This window comes from Carlito syrichta, unplaced genomic scaffold (assembly GCF_000164805.1).
Source record: "Carlito syrichta isolate Samal-C Ts95f unplaced genomic scaffold, Tarsius_syrichta-2.0.1 Scaffold287916, whole genome shotgun sequence".
NCBI lineage: Eukaryota > Metazoa > Chordata > Mammalia > Primates > Tarsiidae > Carlito > Carlito syrichta.
The window spans coordinates 342,353-357,759 of record NW_007232012.1 but is presented as its reverse complement, the minus strand read 5'-3'; the positions used below and the strand labels follow the sequence as shown (position 1 = coordinate 357,759).

The 15,407-nt window shown below is 36.0% G+C and overlaps 1 protein-coding gene across 1 annotated transcript in view; it reads right to left on the bottom strand.

Annotated features, from left to right (window-relative positions):
- The window catches only part of LOC103255181 (usherin), a 465,104-nt gene that overhangs the window by 118,391 nt on the left and 331,306 nt on the right, over window positions 1-15,407 (bottom strand). Inside the window, exon 36 of the mRNA XM_008053149.2 lies at window positions 6,758-6,865. Coding sequence (XP_008051340.2) covers window positions 6,758-6,865 — 108 coding nt within the window. The remainder of the gene's footprint in view (window positions 1-6,757; window positions 6,866-15,407) is intronic.

Genomic DNA, 15,407 nt, shown 5'->3' with positions numbered 1-15,407 from the left:
CAACACTGACTTCTCAGGTGATCTCCATTCAGTCTTACATTTAAATATCATCTTTAAACCGAAGACTTCCAAATGCATGTCTCTAGGTTGAAACTTTCTTCTGAACTTCAGACTCAAGAATCCAACTGTTTACCTGACACTTCCATTTGGATGACTAATTAAATATCAAAAACTTAAACTATCCAAAACAGAACTCTTGGTTTTCCTGTCTAAAAATCTATGCATCTTCCAATCTTATCCATCTATCTACTTTCTTGGTCAACACACACACAAAATAATTATTCCTGAGATTTCACTCTTCTTAGCTCCAAATGTAATTTATCATTTAGCCCTGCAGATTCTATATAGTTCTCCACATCTTTACTGCCACTTCTCCTGCTCCAAGCCACATTTCTCTCTCTCATGGATTCCTGTCACAGCCTCTAAACTGGTCTCCATATTTTAAATCTTGGCCTTCCCTATTCTACAGAACCTTTATAAAAGTGCATACGGTATATAAGTAAGCCAGTGTAATCTTTATGAAATATATAACTCTTTGAATTTATTCATATAGTATAATCCCAATTTCTCATCATGACCTGTGCAGTTCCACATTTTTCTGACTCTGGCATGATTGCCACCACCCTCTCCATTGTTTGCAAAGTTCCAGCCATGCCAGACTCCTGTTTATCTCCAGAAAGTTTCACGTTCTTTCCTACCTCTGGGTTTCTGCACTTCCATTTCTCCTGCCTGGAAAACTTTTGCTCCTGACACCATGACACTTTCACATTTTGTTCGGATTGTTCAGTTACTGTGTCAATATCACCTTACTGGTGAGGCTTTATTTTACCACTCTTCCTTAACTCTAACTCGAACCCCATCTAAAGTTGTCCCAATCTGCTCTCTACTACATGCCCTTTTTCTATTTCATTCTTACAATTCAGAACATCATAATCATCTTCTTTCTTTGACATATTACTATTTTTATGTTGTAGGATTGTGTAGTCCACTCCCTCCTGCTTTGATGCACAGTTAGTTCCAGGAGGGCAGGGAGTATCTCTATCATATTTGTCAATGTATCTCCATGGATAACTGAATGCCTAATAAGTGTTGAATGAATTTGATTTATTGTAAACATAATTGTAAAAATCCTACAAAATACTAGGTTAAGCACTTTAGGCAGTTCTAGGAAATGACAAGATGACTGAGATGTGGCTCATTCTTTCAAAGAGTTTACACTTTTGTATAAAAAAATAAAATATACACACAAGTAACTGTAATTCAAGGTCAAACTTTCAAGTATTCTTATAGATGTACAAATGTATTGATGGCGAACTCAGCAAGGAGAAAATCAGTCCTACCACTTTATGTTGTCATCTAGTTATGCTCTGAATAGACACTGTAACTCTCCTCTGGAGCTGTAGAAAACTCATTTCTATATTAAGTTCCCTGTAATCAATAGCTCTTGGTTGATTGTATCTTTTGTGTAAGTTACTCTGTAAACTTCTAGAAGAAAAATTTTCAGGATAACAAAATGCAATTTTTTATCCTGAAAGAATCTAGAGTTCAAAATGCTTCAAAAATATCAACTTTTTAAGGAGCTATATATTCCTGAGAAGAAAGTAGCTCATTTTGTTCTGATCACTTGCTTTGTTCTAGATACTTGGAAAAACCCACAAATCACAGCACACATTTATGTGTGGGTTTCTCTGCCAACAGCAGTAAGATGACTCAACCAATCAATTAGAGCTCTGATTTAAACACAATATTAATTTGTTGATTCAAAAGATGAAATATAAAGGCTTAATTCCTAATATGCTTCCTGCAGTTATGTCTTTTTCACCTTGAAAGATGTACTAAAAATCACTAAGGTACTAGAAAGGCTATAGCTTAGTTTCCAGCTTGAACCAGTCAATAAAACCTGTGGATATGGAGGAGCTAATGTAATAAAATGAAACAGAATTTTCGGTTTGTTGCAAGTTTTAAATAAAAGTTGAGTTTTATATTTATATAAGTTGGAAGCTTAATTCAAGTTGGTAATAACCCTGAGTCTATTGGTTTGATTAATAAGATGAAGTTCAAACATATAACTAGTAAGTGCTGCATTTTTGCTTGCATAGTGATATGGAGACATTGTTAAGGGGGACCAAATAAAATCCAGAATTATCTTTGGGAGGACAGGTCCCTTGTAGTATAGGCTACCCCCACTAGGTAAGTGTTCTAAGAACCCATCGGCATCAGTGTACCAGCAAGCATCATTGTAAGAGGCTGCATTTGGCTGCAGTGAAATATTTTTTGGAGATTCTTACAATATGTTTGCCCATTTCATGATGAGTGATTTACAGCACACCTGCCCACAGTGCATTGAGTGTTCAGCAGTTTTTTTGTTTTTTGTTTTTTACCAAAAATGGCATCATGCCTCATCCTTCCTATTCACTCAATCTTGCCTTGAGCAATTTTTTTTTGGTTTGTTTCCCCAGATACAAAATGTTTTGCCCATGTAGAAGAGGTGAAACAAGAACAGTAGAAGCATTAAAAGGGATCCAAATCGACAAGCTAAAAAATTCTCCTGAGCAGCGGAAAAAGCATCTTGATAGGTATATTACATCAAATGTAGAGTACTTGGAAGGTGACTGAAGTTTAATCATGTAAGGATAAATACACATTTCTTAAAGAATAAATTCTGCTTTTTTGGATCCTCTTGTATCTTGGTGGTTGCAAGAAATTTTTGTCAGAGTAACATTCACATTTGGTGAGATGTCTTAATGAGTGCCAGGTGGAGAATTTGCCCCTCTTCCCCTTTTACTCCTCAACTTGAGTCTCGGGTGGCACCAGAAAAACTCATACTGTGTAATAGAGGGATGATTTGAGGCAGCTTGAGAAAAGAAAATGAATGGTAGTAAGGGAAATAAACTAGGAGAACAAGGCAAGACAAACTAGCTGAGATTAAAGGGGAAAAGGTCACAAGTAAATCCTGGTGGGTCTCTTGATACAATGACTACCAGAAAAAGAATGTGTCTAAAGAATTTATTTGAAATTTATCTTGAGTTCCATGCAATATTGCCTACAAATATTCGTTTAAATTCAAAATTCCCAAAATTTATTGTGGTTTGGTTTTCTCCTGAAATCTGATGATAAGAACTAGTTTTATGTTAGCTGATATCAGAGATGCATTTGCTTCTGGACTATTTACTATTTGTTAATTTATTCATTCAACATTCTACCTGACTCATGTCATTTTCTGTGTTGGGCACTGTGGCTCTGGGGATAAAGACATATCATTCTTACCCTTCAGGGAGCTAATGGATCATGGTGGATAAAGATGAGACAATAAAAAGTTATATTCCAGTATGATACATGCTTTAAGAGAAGACAGTGCAGTGTCTGTTAGAGCACTTAGGAAGGGTAACCTGACAGACTGAGGGAAAAGATGGGAATGCACAGAAAGTAGATGATCATAGGAGAGATTTACAGAAGAGACACTTGAGCAAAGTTTTGAAAGAGTAGGAGTTAACTGAGTGAGGCTATAGGGAAAGGGTGTTCAGAAAGCGGGGAGCTCATGTAAAGTCCTGGAGAAACAAGAAAGCAAGGCGGGACTGCACACACGTCACACAGCTAGTGCATTCTGTGGCATGTGGGGAAGACTGAAAGACTTAAATGACTGGTGGAAGTTAAAACTTGAGGGTTCCATTTTGCTTTACTAAGGAGATATGGATTTATGTCTTCTGGAAAGAAATGTGGTTTTATGGAGGTGACTAATATGACATATGCCTATTTTGTCAAAAGAAAAAAAAGAATTGGGTGGAGGATGTAAAAAAGAGGCTAAATGACTAAGACAGGCAGGTAATGTAGTTAGGAGGATTCACAGAAGTTATGAGGACCTGAACTAAGGGAGTGGCAGAAAGAATGGAAAAGAAGATCAAAGTTTTAAAAAAATTATTCAAGATTTTAAATTGCGATTTTATGAAGAAGTATATATTACATATTGAAAAGGAAAGCATTGAGTTTTGAGTTTAGGTGATAGGTGGTGGTATTTGAGAGAGGGAAACAGCGAGAAAGTAAGTTGGGAGGGTGTAGTGGAGTGGGAGAGATTAAGTGTTGAGGTACTAAGATTAAAGTATTTGAAAAACACTCAAATATAAACATCTAGTAGATAAGTGGATACCTAAGCTTTAAACCCATGAGTGTAGCCTTAGTGAGAGCCTTAGTATTTGATAGCTCCCAGACTTCCTTATAAAAGCCACTTCTCGGGTATTCCAAAGGAGACTGTGGAGTTTTAAGTACAAAGTGTAGAGGAAGAGGCTAAGGGGGGATATACAGTTAAAAGAAGAGCAAAGGAAGAGGAATCTGGAACGAAACTGAGAAAGATTGGTCTTCTTTTTCCCTTTTCTTTTCCACATAGCAATGCTAGAGAAGAGCATGCCTTCAATTCTGCATGATTTATCTCTAAAATGAATTAGAGCTCACTTGGATGACAGTTATTCTAAAAAAAGTACTAATCCAATTCAAACTCTTTCTATTATTTGAATAAAGGTACACAATCTTCTATGATGATAAAATTGTAGAGAACTGTGCACAACTAATAAATAAGGTTGTAATATGTATTAACTTTTGAAAAAATCTTGAATTGGAAGTGAGAGAGAAAGGAGAAGAGCTCAGGCTGGCTATGAACAAATGCTTCTCTTCATTCTCTCCACATCCACTCAGAACACTCAAATAGTAGATCTCCAAACTATGCCTGATTTGCTTCAAAACTGGTATTTTATAATTAGTTATGTCTGAGTTAATAATTTAAAATCTATCTTTTCCACTTTGTAGTAAAACAACAGAGCTTGATATTATTGCTGATTTGTTCCCTTACAACTCCCAAGTTAGTATTCACACTACATTTATTCTATATACAAGTTATATACAAATGACACATACAGAAAATGGATCGAAATTCATGTTTCTTTTGAAGAGGAAAGTCTATTCAGTTTATTATTTCTTTGCATAGTTATTGGTATTAAAGGAAAGGTGCATAAAGTTAAAAAAAGAAATCAAGACAGTGTTTCCCATATCACATTCCCCTGTACTGTTGAAAACTACATTTTTTAAAGTCTTAAAATATAATTTCTTTTCAAGAAATTTTGTTGGAGAAAGTGGGAAAATAGATGCCTATTTTCAGTGAATATAAATATATGGATTTGGTGGCGTAAACTGGAAGAAGAGACCCTGTTATTTTATCAGGCTTGAGTTTCAGCCAAAACTGGTTGATAGATCCTTTAGAAATTATCCATTACCATCAAAGTATCCATTTGATAGTTTACCTTTCCAAAAAATCCACTGCTGGTTTCTTCCTTTCAAAGGAACACTAAGCTTTTTGACATGAAACATTCTTTATATAGAAAACATCATTAGTGAATTCCTGGTGAGGAGCCATATGCCCCATATGTGGAATTTTCCATTTTATTCCCCATTTACTGGTAGGAAGTTCAGGTCTAATATTCTGAGGAACAACAATCCCTTTCATTAGAAGAGTAATGGACAAGTAGTTCAGGACTCTACCATAGTAATTAACATTTCTGTTTAGAAATTTACTCATGCCTCAGTTTCCTCACATTAGAAAGAGGCAGAGAGTAAAGATTAACAAAATAATTAGTTGATCACTAGCACACACTACTGAACATATTTTTCTTTTGAAAGTAAATGATACCACTTAGCTCAGTTCCCAACCCTCAGGCAATCGTTGTTATCAGTTGGTTGTGTATACTTCCAGATTTTTAAAATGCACTTACTTACTTACCATCAAAAAATAAATATCACTTTCTCAATGTGTTTTTATCCAGGAAATATATTAATATACATCAATATAGTCCTACAACATCCTCTTTATGTGAATTGATCATCTCATTCTTCTAAACTGATGCATGGAATTCCACAATGTGCGACGAGTTGAATTTATTTAGCAATTCCCCTTTTCATGAGCGTTTCAATTGCTCCCAACATTTTGCTGTCAAATAGACACAATGCCTCAATAAACATCCTGGCATATTCTTCCTTGAGCAGTGTGGCGTAGTTTCTGGTCTAAATGATGAAAATAGAACTACTGTGTCATGGGGAATTAACAATTTAAATTTGATAGACATTGCCAATTTGCCTTCTAAGGTGATAATACCATTTTACATTCTCTCAAACTGTGTCTGAATGCACATCTCATCCACTGTTCATTTGTCAAAATCCTTGTTTCTTGTGGTCCATCTCAGAAGTCATCTGCTCCATAAACCTTTTCTTGATGTTTATGATGGGTTGTAATCTTCCAACCCATCACTCTGAGCACTCTGTCCATTTGTTATTTCTTATCATCACCATTCAGATTCCCTCATTTTGTATAGATCTGTTTCTTCTCCTATCACTTCTATTTGCTTTTAAGTTCTTGAGGATAGAGAGTATTTTAGTCAACTTCAGCAGTGAGTATGGTGCTTATTATACATTAGATGCCCTAGTAACATTTGTTTAACTTTTGAGTTTTTGAGGAACTTCATATACAAATATGCAGTAATTTTTTTTTGTCCACAGAAAAGCAAATCTGAAGGGGTTAAATAATTCAAAACAAATTTGCCTGAGGAAGTTACATTTAGTTTAATCAAGCCCGAAGAATGGAAACCTAGAATACTATTTTATTTTGTACCTGCCAACTTTATTCCTTTTTCCTTGTTTCATGAAGGAGTTTATAGAATTCACTTCAAAATGCCATATGAAAATTTCTTTCCCCAAATCATGGATATTTTTTCATTACCTTGAGGGGCTGCCTGCAGCGTCTGACCTAGAAAAGGCTCACTTGAAGTGCATCCAGCAGATGTACAAACTGCAAGTGTGAAGCTGTAGTTGGTGTATGGCTGGAGACCTAGAAAGAACAAGCAAGATATAAAGTCCACCTCAAAAGAGTTATTTATTATCAATTAAGTACCAGAAGTAACACTCAGAGTTGTAGGAATAATAACCAAACATTTTAAGAGCACTTTTTAAAACATTCTTTGAGCTGGGTACAGTGGCTCAAAGCCTGTAATCCCATCACTTTGGGAGGCCAAGGTGAGAGAACTGTCTGAGCTCAGGGGTTTGAGACCAGCCTGGGCAACTTGGTGAGACCTCATCTCTACAATAAGCCAAAAAATAAGCTGGGTGTGATGGCCTGTGCCTGTAGTTTCAGCTACTTGGAAGGCTGAGGTGGAAGGATCACCTGAACCCAGCAGGTCGACTCTGCGATGGCCGTAATTATGCCACTGCACTCTAGCCTGGGAGATACAGTGAGACTCCCACTCAAAAAGCAAAACAAAACAAAACAAAAAACACTCTTTGAAGAAGATCGAAACTTCATAAGAGGTTAATTATTTAGATACATTTTATTTATCACTGATAAAATAATAAATTCTCAGCCTTCAAAGAGACCTTAAAATTCATGTAATCCATCTACTCTTCTCTGATTCCCCTGTACAAGATGTCATTGAAGAGGCTGTCCCGCCTATGCCATTGGAGCACTCCATCTCCCAAAAGCCCATTCCATCTTTAGAGAGCTCTAGAGTTCTCCTTATTTTGTCTGAAAGTCCTTTCTTAGATTGTGGTGAAATCTTTCTATTGCTTCCACCCCTGGGGGCATATAGAACAAATCTAATTTCTTTTCCACATGACAGTTCTTCCAATATTTGTAGACAGTTATCAAATCCCCTCTGAGTCTTCTCTTCTCCAAGCTAACCACCCCAGTTTCTGCAACTGCTTCTTATATGAAAAAGGGCAGAAAAAAATAAAATGGAGGTTAGATTCAACATTTTCTAACCCCAAGTCACATTCAGCTCATATTAACACCAACCAACACTTTAAAAAAATTACTCTCCTTCACCATATGTGCCCATAGTATACCACTTCACACTTTTTTTGTGGTATGTTGGTTTTGTCTTTACATATAGATTAAGTCTAATTTGACAAAGGGATGGTTCTTACTACTTCTTTTATATTCGGAATGTGATGCAGCACAGTAATTACTCAGTACATTTTCAGGGAAAAAGAATGACTTAATCCATTTACAATACAAGTTGTATATTGTTAGATTTTGCTACTCCGTGCGTGGCTGGTGACCTTGTTCAAGTTACTTAGCTTCTCTTTGCCTTGGTCTACTGATCTGTAAAATGGGGAATCATTATAGCATCAAACTTATATGAAAAGATGAAATGGGATACTCAGAGTAGTATTTTATTTTAGCAGAAGCGACTTTAAAACTCAGTAGCATTCAACAAAGAGGATATTGGGCTTACAAAACATCTCTTCATTTGATTCTCAGGAAAGTTCAAACAATGCCAAAGCTATATTTTTTTCAAAAAGTCTTTTTTAAAGAACAGAACTTAGCCTATTTGTCAAATAATTGGGCTGAGTTATAGTGTGATCCAATAATCACTATGCTTATTTTTCATGCATTTTGAGCTATATTTTCACATATTTTATGCTTTTGGTCACTGACTCTTCCTTCAGAGATACTCATGTGTCATGCTGTCTCTTTATGTAGATACCTGTTCCAATGTTAAAGTTTTAAAGATCTTGACCACTCTATTTAAACAATATGCCCATCACCTTTAATGCCCTTAAATAATTTTCTTCTTTTATAGCTTTCATCATTCTCCGATGTTTTGTTTATTGATTGTCTGTCTCCCACTCTATGAGGTAAGCGCCGAAAGAACAAGGACTTTGTTTTGTCTACCACCGTATCCTTCCAATAGTGACAGGTACAAAGTATGTGTTTGTTCAATGAATGAAAGAATTAACAATCAGATTCATGTAGAACTGGAGCAGTAGTCTGGGTTCTCTGCTAAAGCAATAATGCTCTGCAGCTGGAGCTACTCTGGGATTCATCTTCTGAGCCCTTTGTGTTTTCTTATCAATTTAGTGATAAGATGCAAGCACTTATTTGATTATAATCTTCCATTTGGTTGCTTTGGAGGATTTACATAATTTTGATATTTACCTGATTTACAGAGGAGGAACATGACTAAAGATCTAAGCCATGCCCATACCACGTGTGTTTGATAAAAGCTTATAGGAAAATGCTAAGATTATAAAATGTAGAGCTCAAAAGAAAATGAAAGGGAATGTTCAAGAATGAAAGTCAGAGGTTTACAGTGGCAAACTTATTTAGCTTGACAGTGTCTCCCTTCACCCTCACTACTAAAAAAAGTGATCTTGACCATTTAATATCATTTCATCTGAATGTCATACTTTCTCTGCTAGAATGTAAACCCTCTAATAGTGGGCATGGTTTCGCTGAGTGGTTTTTTGGGGGATCATTTTCTCCATAGTGCTTATATTAGGCATTCAATGTTTACTAGATATTGTTTAAAGAAGAACACGCCCACAATTGTGCTTCATCAGAATTGCAGGGCTATGAGGCTATGATGTCTGTCCAGTGTGATTTGACCAAACGGGTCCTTTTTCTAATTCCATAGGCATCCCTACTCACAGCATCCGTTTCGTTGAGTTGGAGATACTTCCCTAGGTACAGAATAGAAATAAAATAATAGCAAAAATTAATATAACTTGTGAGCAATAAATATTTTTTAGATTTTTCCCCCTGAATATTAGATATAAGTATAGTTGGTAAATGTAAAGAGATATTTGAAGGGTTTTTTTTTCCTGGAGTATTTTGACCAAAAAAATGGCCTCAATTCTCTTCCTCATTTTGTGTTCTGGTTATTCTGATTTCACACATGAAGTGACTGTGGAAAAAAATTTTAAGAATGGGTATTAGGGAAAGAAGGAAAAATCATCACAGAGATGTGCAATCTGTATTGTGGATTGAGGACAATAAGGATAGTTGTTAAAAGAAACATTAATGTATATATAAAGTGTCATTAAAAAAATTTTTGTTTTAGAGACAGGGTCTCATTCTGTCACATTGGCTGGAGTGCAGTAGCACAATCATAGCTCACTGCAGCTTCAAACCCCTCAGTTCAAGTGATTCTCCTGCCTTGGCCTTCTAAGCAACTGGGACTACAGGCACACATGACTAAGCCCAGCTAATTATCTTATTTTTGGTAGAGACTAAGTCTCGATTTCTTGCTCAGGCTGGTCTCGAACTCCTGACATCAAGCAATCCTCTGGCCTTGGCCTCCCAATGTACTGGGATTATAGGTGTGAACTACCATGCCCGGACAATTATCATTTCTGTATAAAACCTTTCTGCAGCAAGTTGAGTGGCCTCCGTTTTACAAATTGGCTAGAACTCCAGAAGGCAGATATTTAAAGGTCATAAATAGAGCAGCTAGCCCTTAGGAATTTTTGATAGATCTAGGAAGGTATGCCAAAGGAGATTGCTAAAGGTGTTTAACTTAAATTGGGATAGGTTAACCTAGCAAGGTATGGGGACAGAGCTGGTGGAGGGAGTATATTTCTCTTGAAATGACTGGGATACCAGAAATGAATAACTCAACACTGAGCAGACAACCTTGGTCAAGAAGTCGAAGAAGTTCAAACATATAGCCAAATCAAGAGGATTCAACATGGTGCACTGGGGAAAAGAGATAAAGACAAAAGAACCAGAAAGATGAGAGTGGAAGGGATGGGTCCACAAGTGAAGGTGGGAAGATAAGGGTCTTAGTGTAATTCACGGGCAGTTTGTCCTCAAGAGCTGTGTCTGTCCTTGAAATGTGGGCATACTAGTCAATTTAAAGCACTGTGTGGGCAAAGAGTAAAAATATTCAGACTCATTTCAACTGATATTCACCACTGTGTGCCAGATAATTTCACACCTGCCATATTTACCTCTCAGGATCTGTTCCTGCTTCTTTTTATAACAAAACTCACATTTTCCTTGGAAAAACTGGTCTCTTTTGGCTACTATTGAGATTTGTGCTTTATTTAGAGTTGACTGCCTGGATTGAGGAGTGTACATATGACCCAGGCCTGGACACAGCTTCACATTCTTTTTGCATGTTGGCAGCTCAGAATTGAGTATGTGACATAATTCAGGACAATGGAAATAAGACTTAGGACCAGACCTTTTGTTTTAACTGCTGGCAGTTCCCCCCCCCCCTTTTTTTTTCAACTACATAGAGCTTGAGAATGGAGAAGAGTTCAGAGATGAGAAGACATTGGGTCCTGAAAACAATGTCTCATAGTCTTGAATCAGCCATGTTTAAAGTCTATCGCTGATTCTTTTAACATTAATGAGACAATAAATGCCCATTTTCTGCCTTTACTTGCAAGATAAAATTCTCTAAATGATACTATTCTTAAAATTACAATTAATGTCACATGCCTATATATGGGTTCAGAATCTTGTATGTAATTCAAGAGGACCTCAACAGCTGGTACTACCACATCTTAGGTGATTTTCCTTAATGCAAATTAGAAAGAGTTATATGATTATGACAGAGAGAATTAACAACATGAATAATCTATTATATATATATGAAGAGGTTTCACCTTAAGTGTCACCAGAACAGAAATTATTATTCCTGTTTCATAGGCAGGAAAATTGAGACTCAAAGAACTAGATATTCATGTAGTGAATGAGTCGGCAGGTTGAGGTAGAGACAAATCCGTGACTGGAACACCGAGCTCTGTGTTCCTCCATGATGTAAGAAGTACAGCTAAAGACATTGAAAATACTCAGTGGCTGCCTTCTCTCTGATGACTAAGCAGAACTTGAAAGACATAAAAATGGTAGAAATCATTGTAGTTGCTCTTTTAAAAAATTAATATTATTTTAAATGAAAAATCATAATTGTACACATTGCATTTGCTCTTAAAGTGAAAAAAAGTTGTTAAAAGATTTAGTTCAACATCAAGTCAATAAAAAAATCAAAAATTAAAAAAACAACTTTGCTCATTTTTGTCATTCTGTTCTTACTCATGTTTTCATTGGACTCTATACATTAACTAAACACATTTCATGGGAATTGCCATTATTTTCTAGGAAGTTAGTGATTAGATTTCATAGATAACATACTAGCTAGAGTTTGAGCATTTACTGCTAACAGGCCCTCTTCTGGGCACTTCATGGGCATTAACACAATCAATACCCATACTAACTCCCTGAGGTACATGTGATTATCTGTTCATTTGATAGATAAAGGAAACTAAGGCACAGAGAGTTGGAAATTGCCTGTGATCACACAGATAAGAAAAGTCTAGGCCAGGATTGGAACTTGTGCAATTGCACTGAGGAATATGGCCCAGAGCATTTGGACCAGGCTTCCTAGACTGATAAACAAAACAAGGACACATATAGCTCAAAGCCCAGTGATGTTTCTAGTAATATAAAAAATCCAAATGGAAATACATATTTTGGGAATAAATATTATCATTTTGAATATTATCATGAGTCATGTATTGAGGGACAGAATTATGTACTCTGTTAAGAGAACAGAATCTGAAGTTAGACTATTGGGGTTCTAACACTTACCAACTTACTAGCCTTGATCGTAGGCAAATTTCCTGACATTTACATGCCTCAGTTTCTGTATCTGTAAACTGTAGGCATGATAAGGCTGCTTAATTGGGCTACAGATTAATTTAAGGGAAAGGCAAGATTTGAACCCAATAATTTAATAAATTTAAATCCATATCCTATTTCTTAGTTTCTATACTTTTCATATTGCTAGAGGATTAAATTATTAATAGCCTTGGTTCAAATAATCTGTAAAGAAAGCATCAACTGCCATCAGACATGGATGATTTACATGAATTGGGTGACCTTTCATATATATGAGTCTGTAAAACTTAATAAAATCAACACATTTCAACTGGAATTTGCTGTCATTTTAAGTAAGCCCCTATTGGTAGTCCTTAAAATGAGATATATATGACATATTAGCAACAGGCAATGAAAAGGGCACACCAATTGAAAACTACTCATGAATTGATCAGGATGAGAAGAGGGAAATAAAGAGATGTCTCAAAGGAACCGTTCTGACTGTAACTTAATCCTGAAGTCGAAGAGTAGAAGGAGAAAAGAAAACATCATTCAAGTGCTCAGCATCGAATTAAAAGAGTAGGAAATAGCAGTTGTGGAGTAGAGAAAGACAAATGCATGGAGAAAAGCCAAGTATTTAACATTTCAGTATAGTGAAGATTACTGTGGCTGCAAATTACCTGAATTTCCCTACAGGGAATCATGTTCTCTTTTAAAGGAAAGAAGCATAATGTAACCAAACTCATTACAATTACACTTCCAAGTAACATTACTTTCAAGAGTAAATGTGTGTTAAAAAGGACTGCAAAAAGTGTGCCTATGGCTCATAAAAATATAATTTGGAAAACAAAACCCATGTCTATTAAAGTTATATTTGATATACTCTATAAAGAACAGCTTGCTTCTAAGTTTTAATCTCCAGACAAAAAGTGAGAAAAAGGCACTTTGTCTATTATAATTTCACATAGCAAGTGCTACTTCAAAGCATGTAGTGTCATCTGTTATTTTCTACAGAACTACCAAATAGTTCTAAAGAATGTATAATTCCAGGAGTTCTTCAACCAGCATGGTAGTGATTAGTTCAAGTGCTGAAAGGCCTGAGCTATTTTAAAAAGCTTTTGTTGGATGGTTATCAAATATTGTAAATAACCATCTTATTGGCAAGTCACCTGTCCTGGTATCAGGCTGCTCAAACTAGATGTTTGGCCTGGCCATCAGACCCTCATTTTAGTCTCTACTACTGTAATAAGTATGCTTCCTTTTGTCCTCACTTGCCTGTGATCTCACTAAGTAATCCCCTCCAGAGCATCTCAGTTCATGGAGATTCCCAGGAACTTCCAGCATCCACTGGCAACCTTGACTATGATGGGTAGAGAAATATCATTATATTAACTTAGATTATCTGATTATTTGTGAAAATCTATATGTCTAAAACTGATACAACCAGACATCATAGAATTACTGTAGAGACATCTAGGGTACATTTAAATTATGATTTGTTTTTACAGAATTTGATTAAGAAATATTTCAGGAGCTCACATGCCAAAGTCCTCTCTCTCTCTCTCTCTCTCTTTTTCCCTCTCTTCCCGGCTCCATCTGTCTGTCTCTCTCTCCCTCTTGATGGTACCATCCTTCACCATCTCAGCAGCTCCCATTCCATCTAGCCAGACCAATTTTTTGTCCCTCATACAAACGGAACATCAAAACAAAGAGACTGCCACTGCACATACCAGCAGGATAACTTCATGACTTTCAGTTCTGTCTACTTCTTGTACGCTAACTTGCATTCTGAATTCTGTACTTTATGTGAAATTCTAGGCCATAGCTTAGTTCCCTCCCTTCTCAATAGCTTAGTGATCAGACTTATCCCAAGAAATACTTCTTAGTTACGTCCCAAGAAATATTTCTTAAACAAGAAAGCAAATATAGATCAACATTAAGACTATTATTAAGAGAGACACCAAGGAAAGACCCTTGCTTTTGATTCTAATAATATTTTGATAAATACTCTTCCTCTTTAGAGTTCAGTGTTGTACTAGACTCAGCCTTCTTCTTTGCCTTTTCAGGTGGAGTTTTCTCCTTTACAAGCAAAATGTGGGATCAGGTGGCAGCAAAGTCTGATGCTGTTCAAATGCACAACAAAGAGGAGGTTACAGAGTGAAGGGAGTGGTTAGAACTGCTGAAACAAAACAATTAGTGATTGCCCAAACTCCCTTTAAATATCTGGGTATTCCGGATAATTTTTTTCTTTAAATATTAATGTCTTTGGCTTTAATATCTTATAAATAAGCAAGTACAAAGAAAGGAAGAAAAAGTAGTCAATGCTTTTTTTTTTTTTTGATCAAGTAGTCAGGCAAAATTTCTTCAGATTTGAAAAAATGAAAATAAATGAATTGTCCTCTCTGTTTTCACAGGTCTGATGCTTGGTGGTCAGTAGTTAGGTAGTAACTGGGGAAATACAGCCCTGAGCATCACACACAATTAAACAAGAAGCTACGGAAGCTGTTCTGAGGCATGATCACCATCCTAGGTTTCTTCCTATTTGTTTAGTTAAAGAAATATACTGACAATAAATTAGACTGCTTGAAATCAGGTCTGGCTTCGTGGGCCTGTGACCCATGCAGTCAAACAAGATCCCATGCTTAGAAGCTTAATTCAACGCTCGCTTTTACCATTGTGAAATTCTTAATGATTTTTGAACAGGGAGCCCTAAATTCTCATTTTATACCAAACTTCACAAATTACGTAGCCGGTTCTGCCTGATATTAAAATGTGTTTGATAGTGGCACTTAAAAAAATCTCCAATCAAACAAGAATGTAGTCATTTAAGTATGTTTACTATTCAATATTTATTCATTGAACAAGTATTTTTAGAATATGTCAAGTACTGTGATAGTTACCAGGGACATAAGGGCAAACAGGAAGCTATTGTCTCTGTCCTTAAAAAGCTTTACCTAGTTATTCAGGAACAGAGATAAGGAAAAAGAAT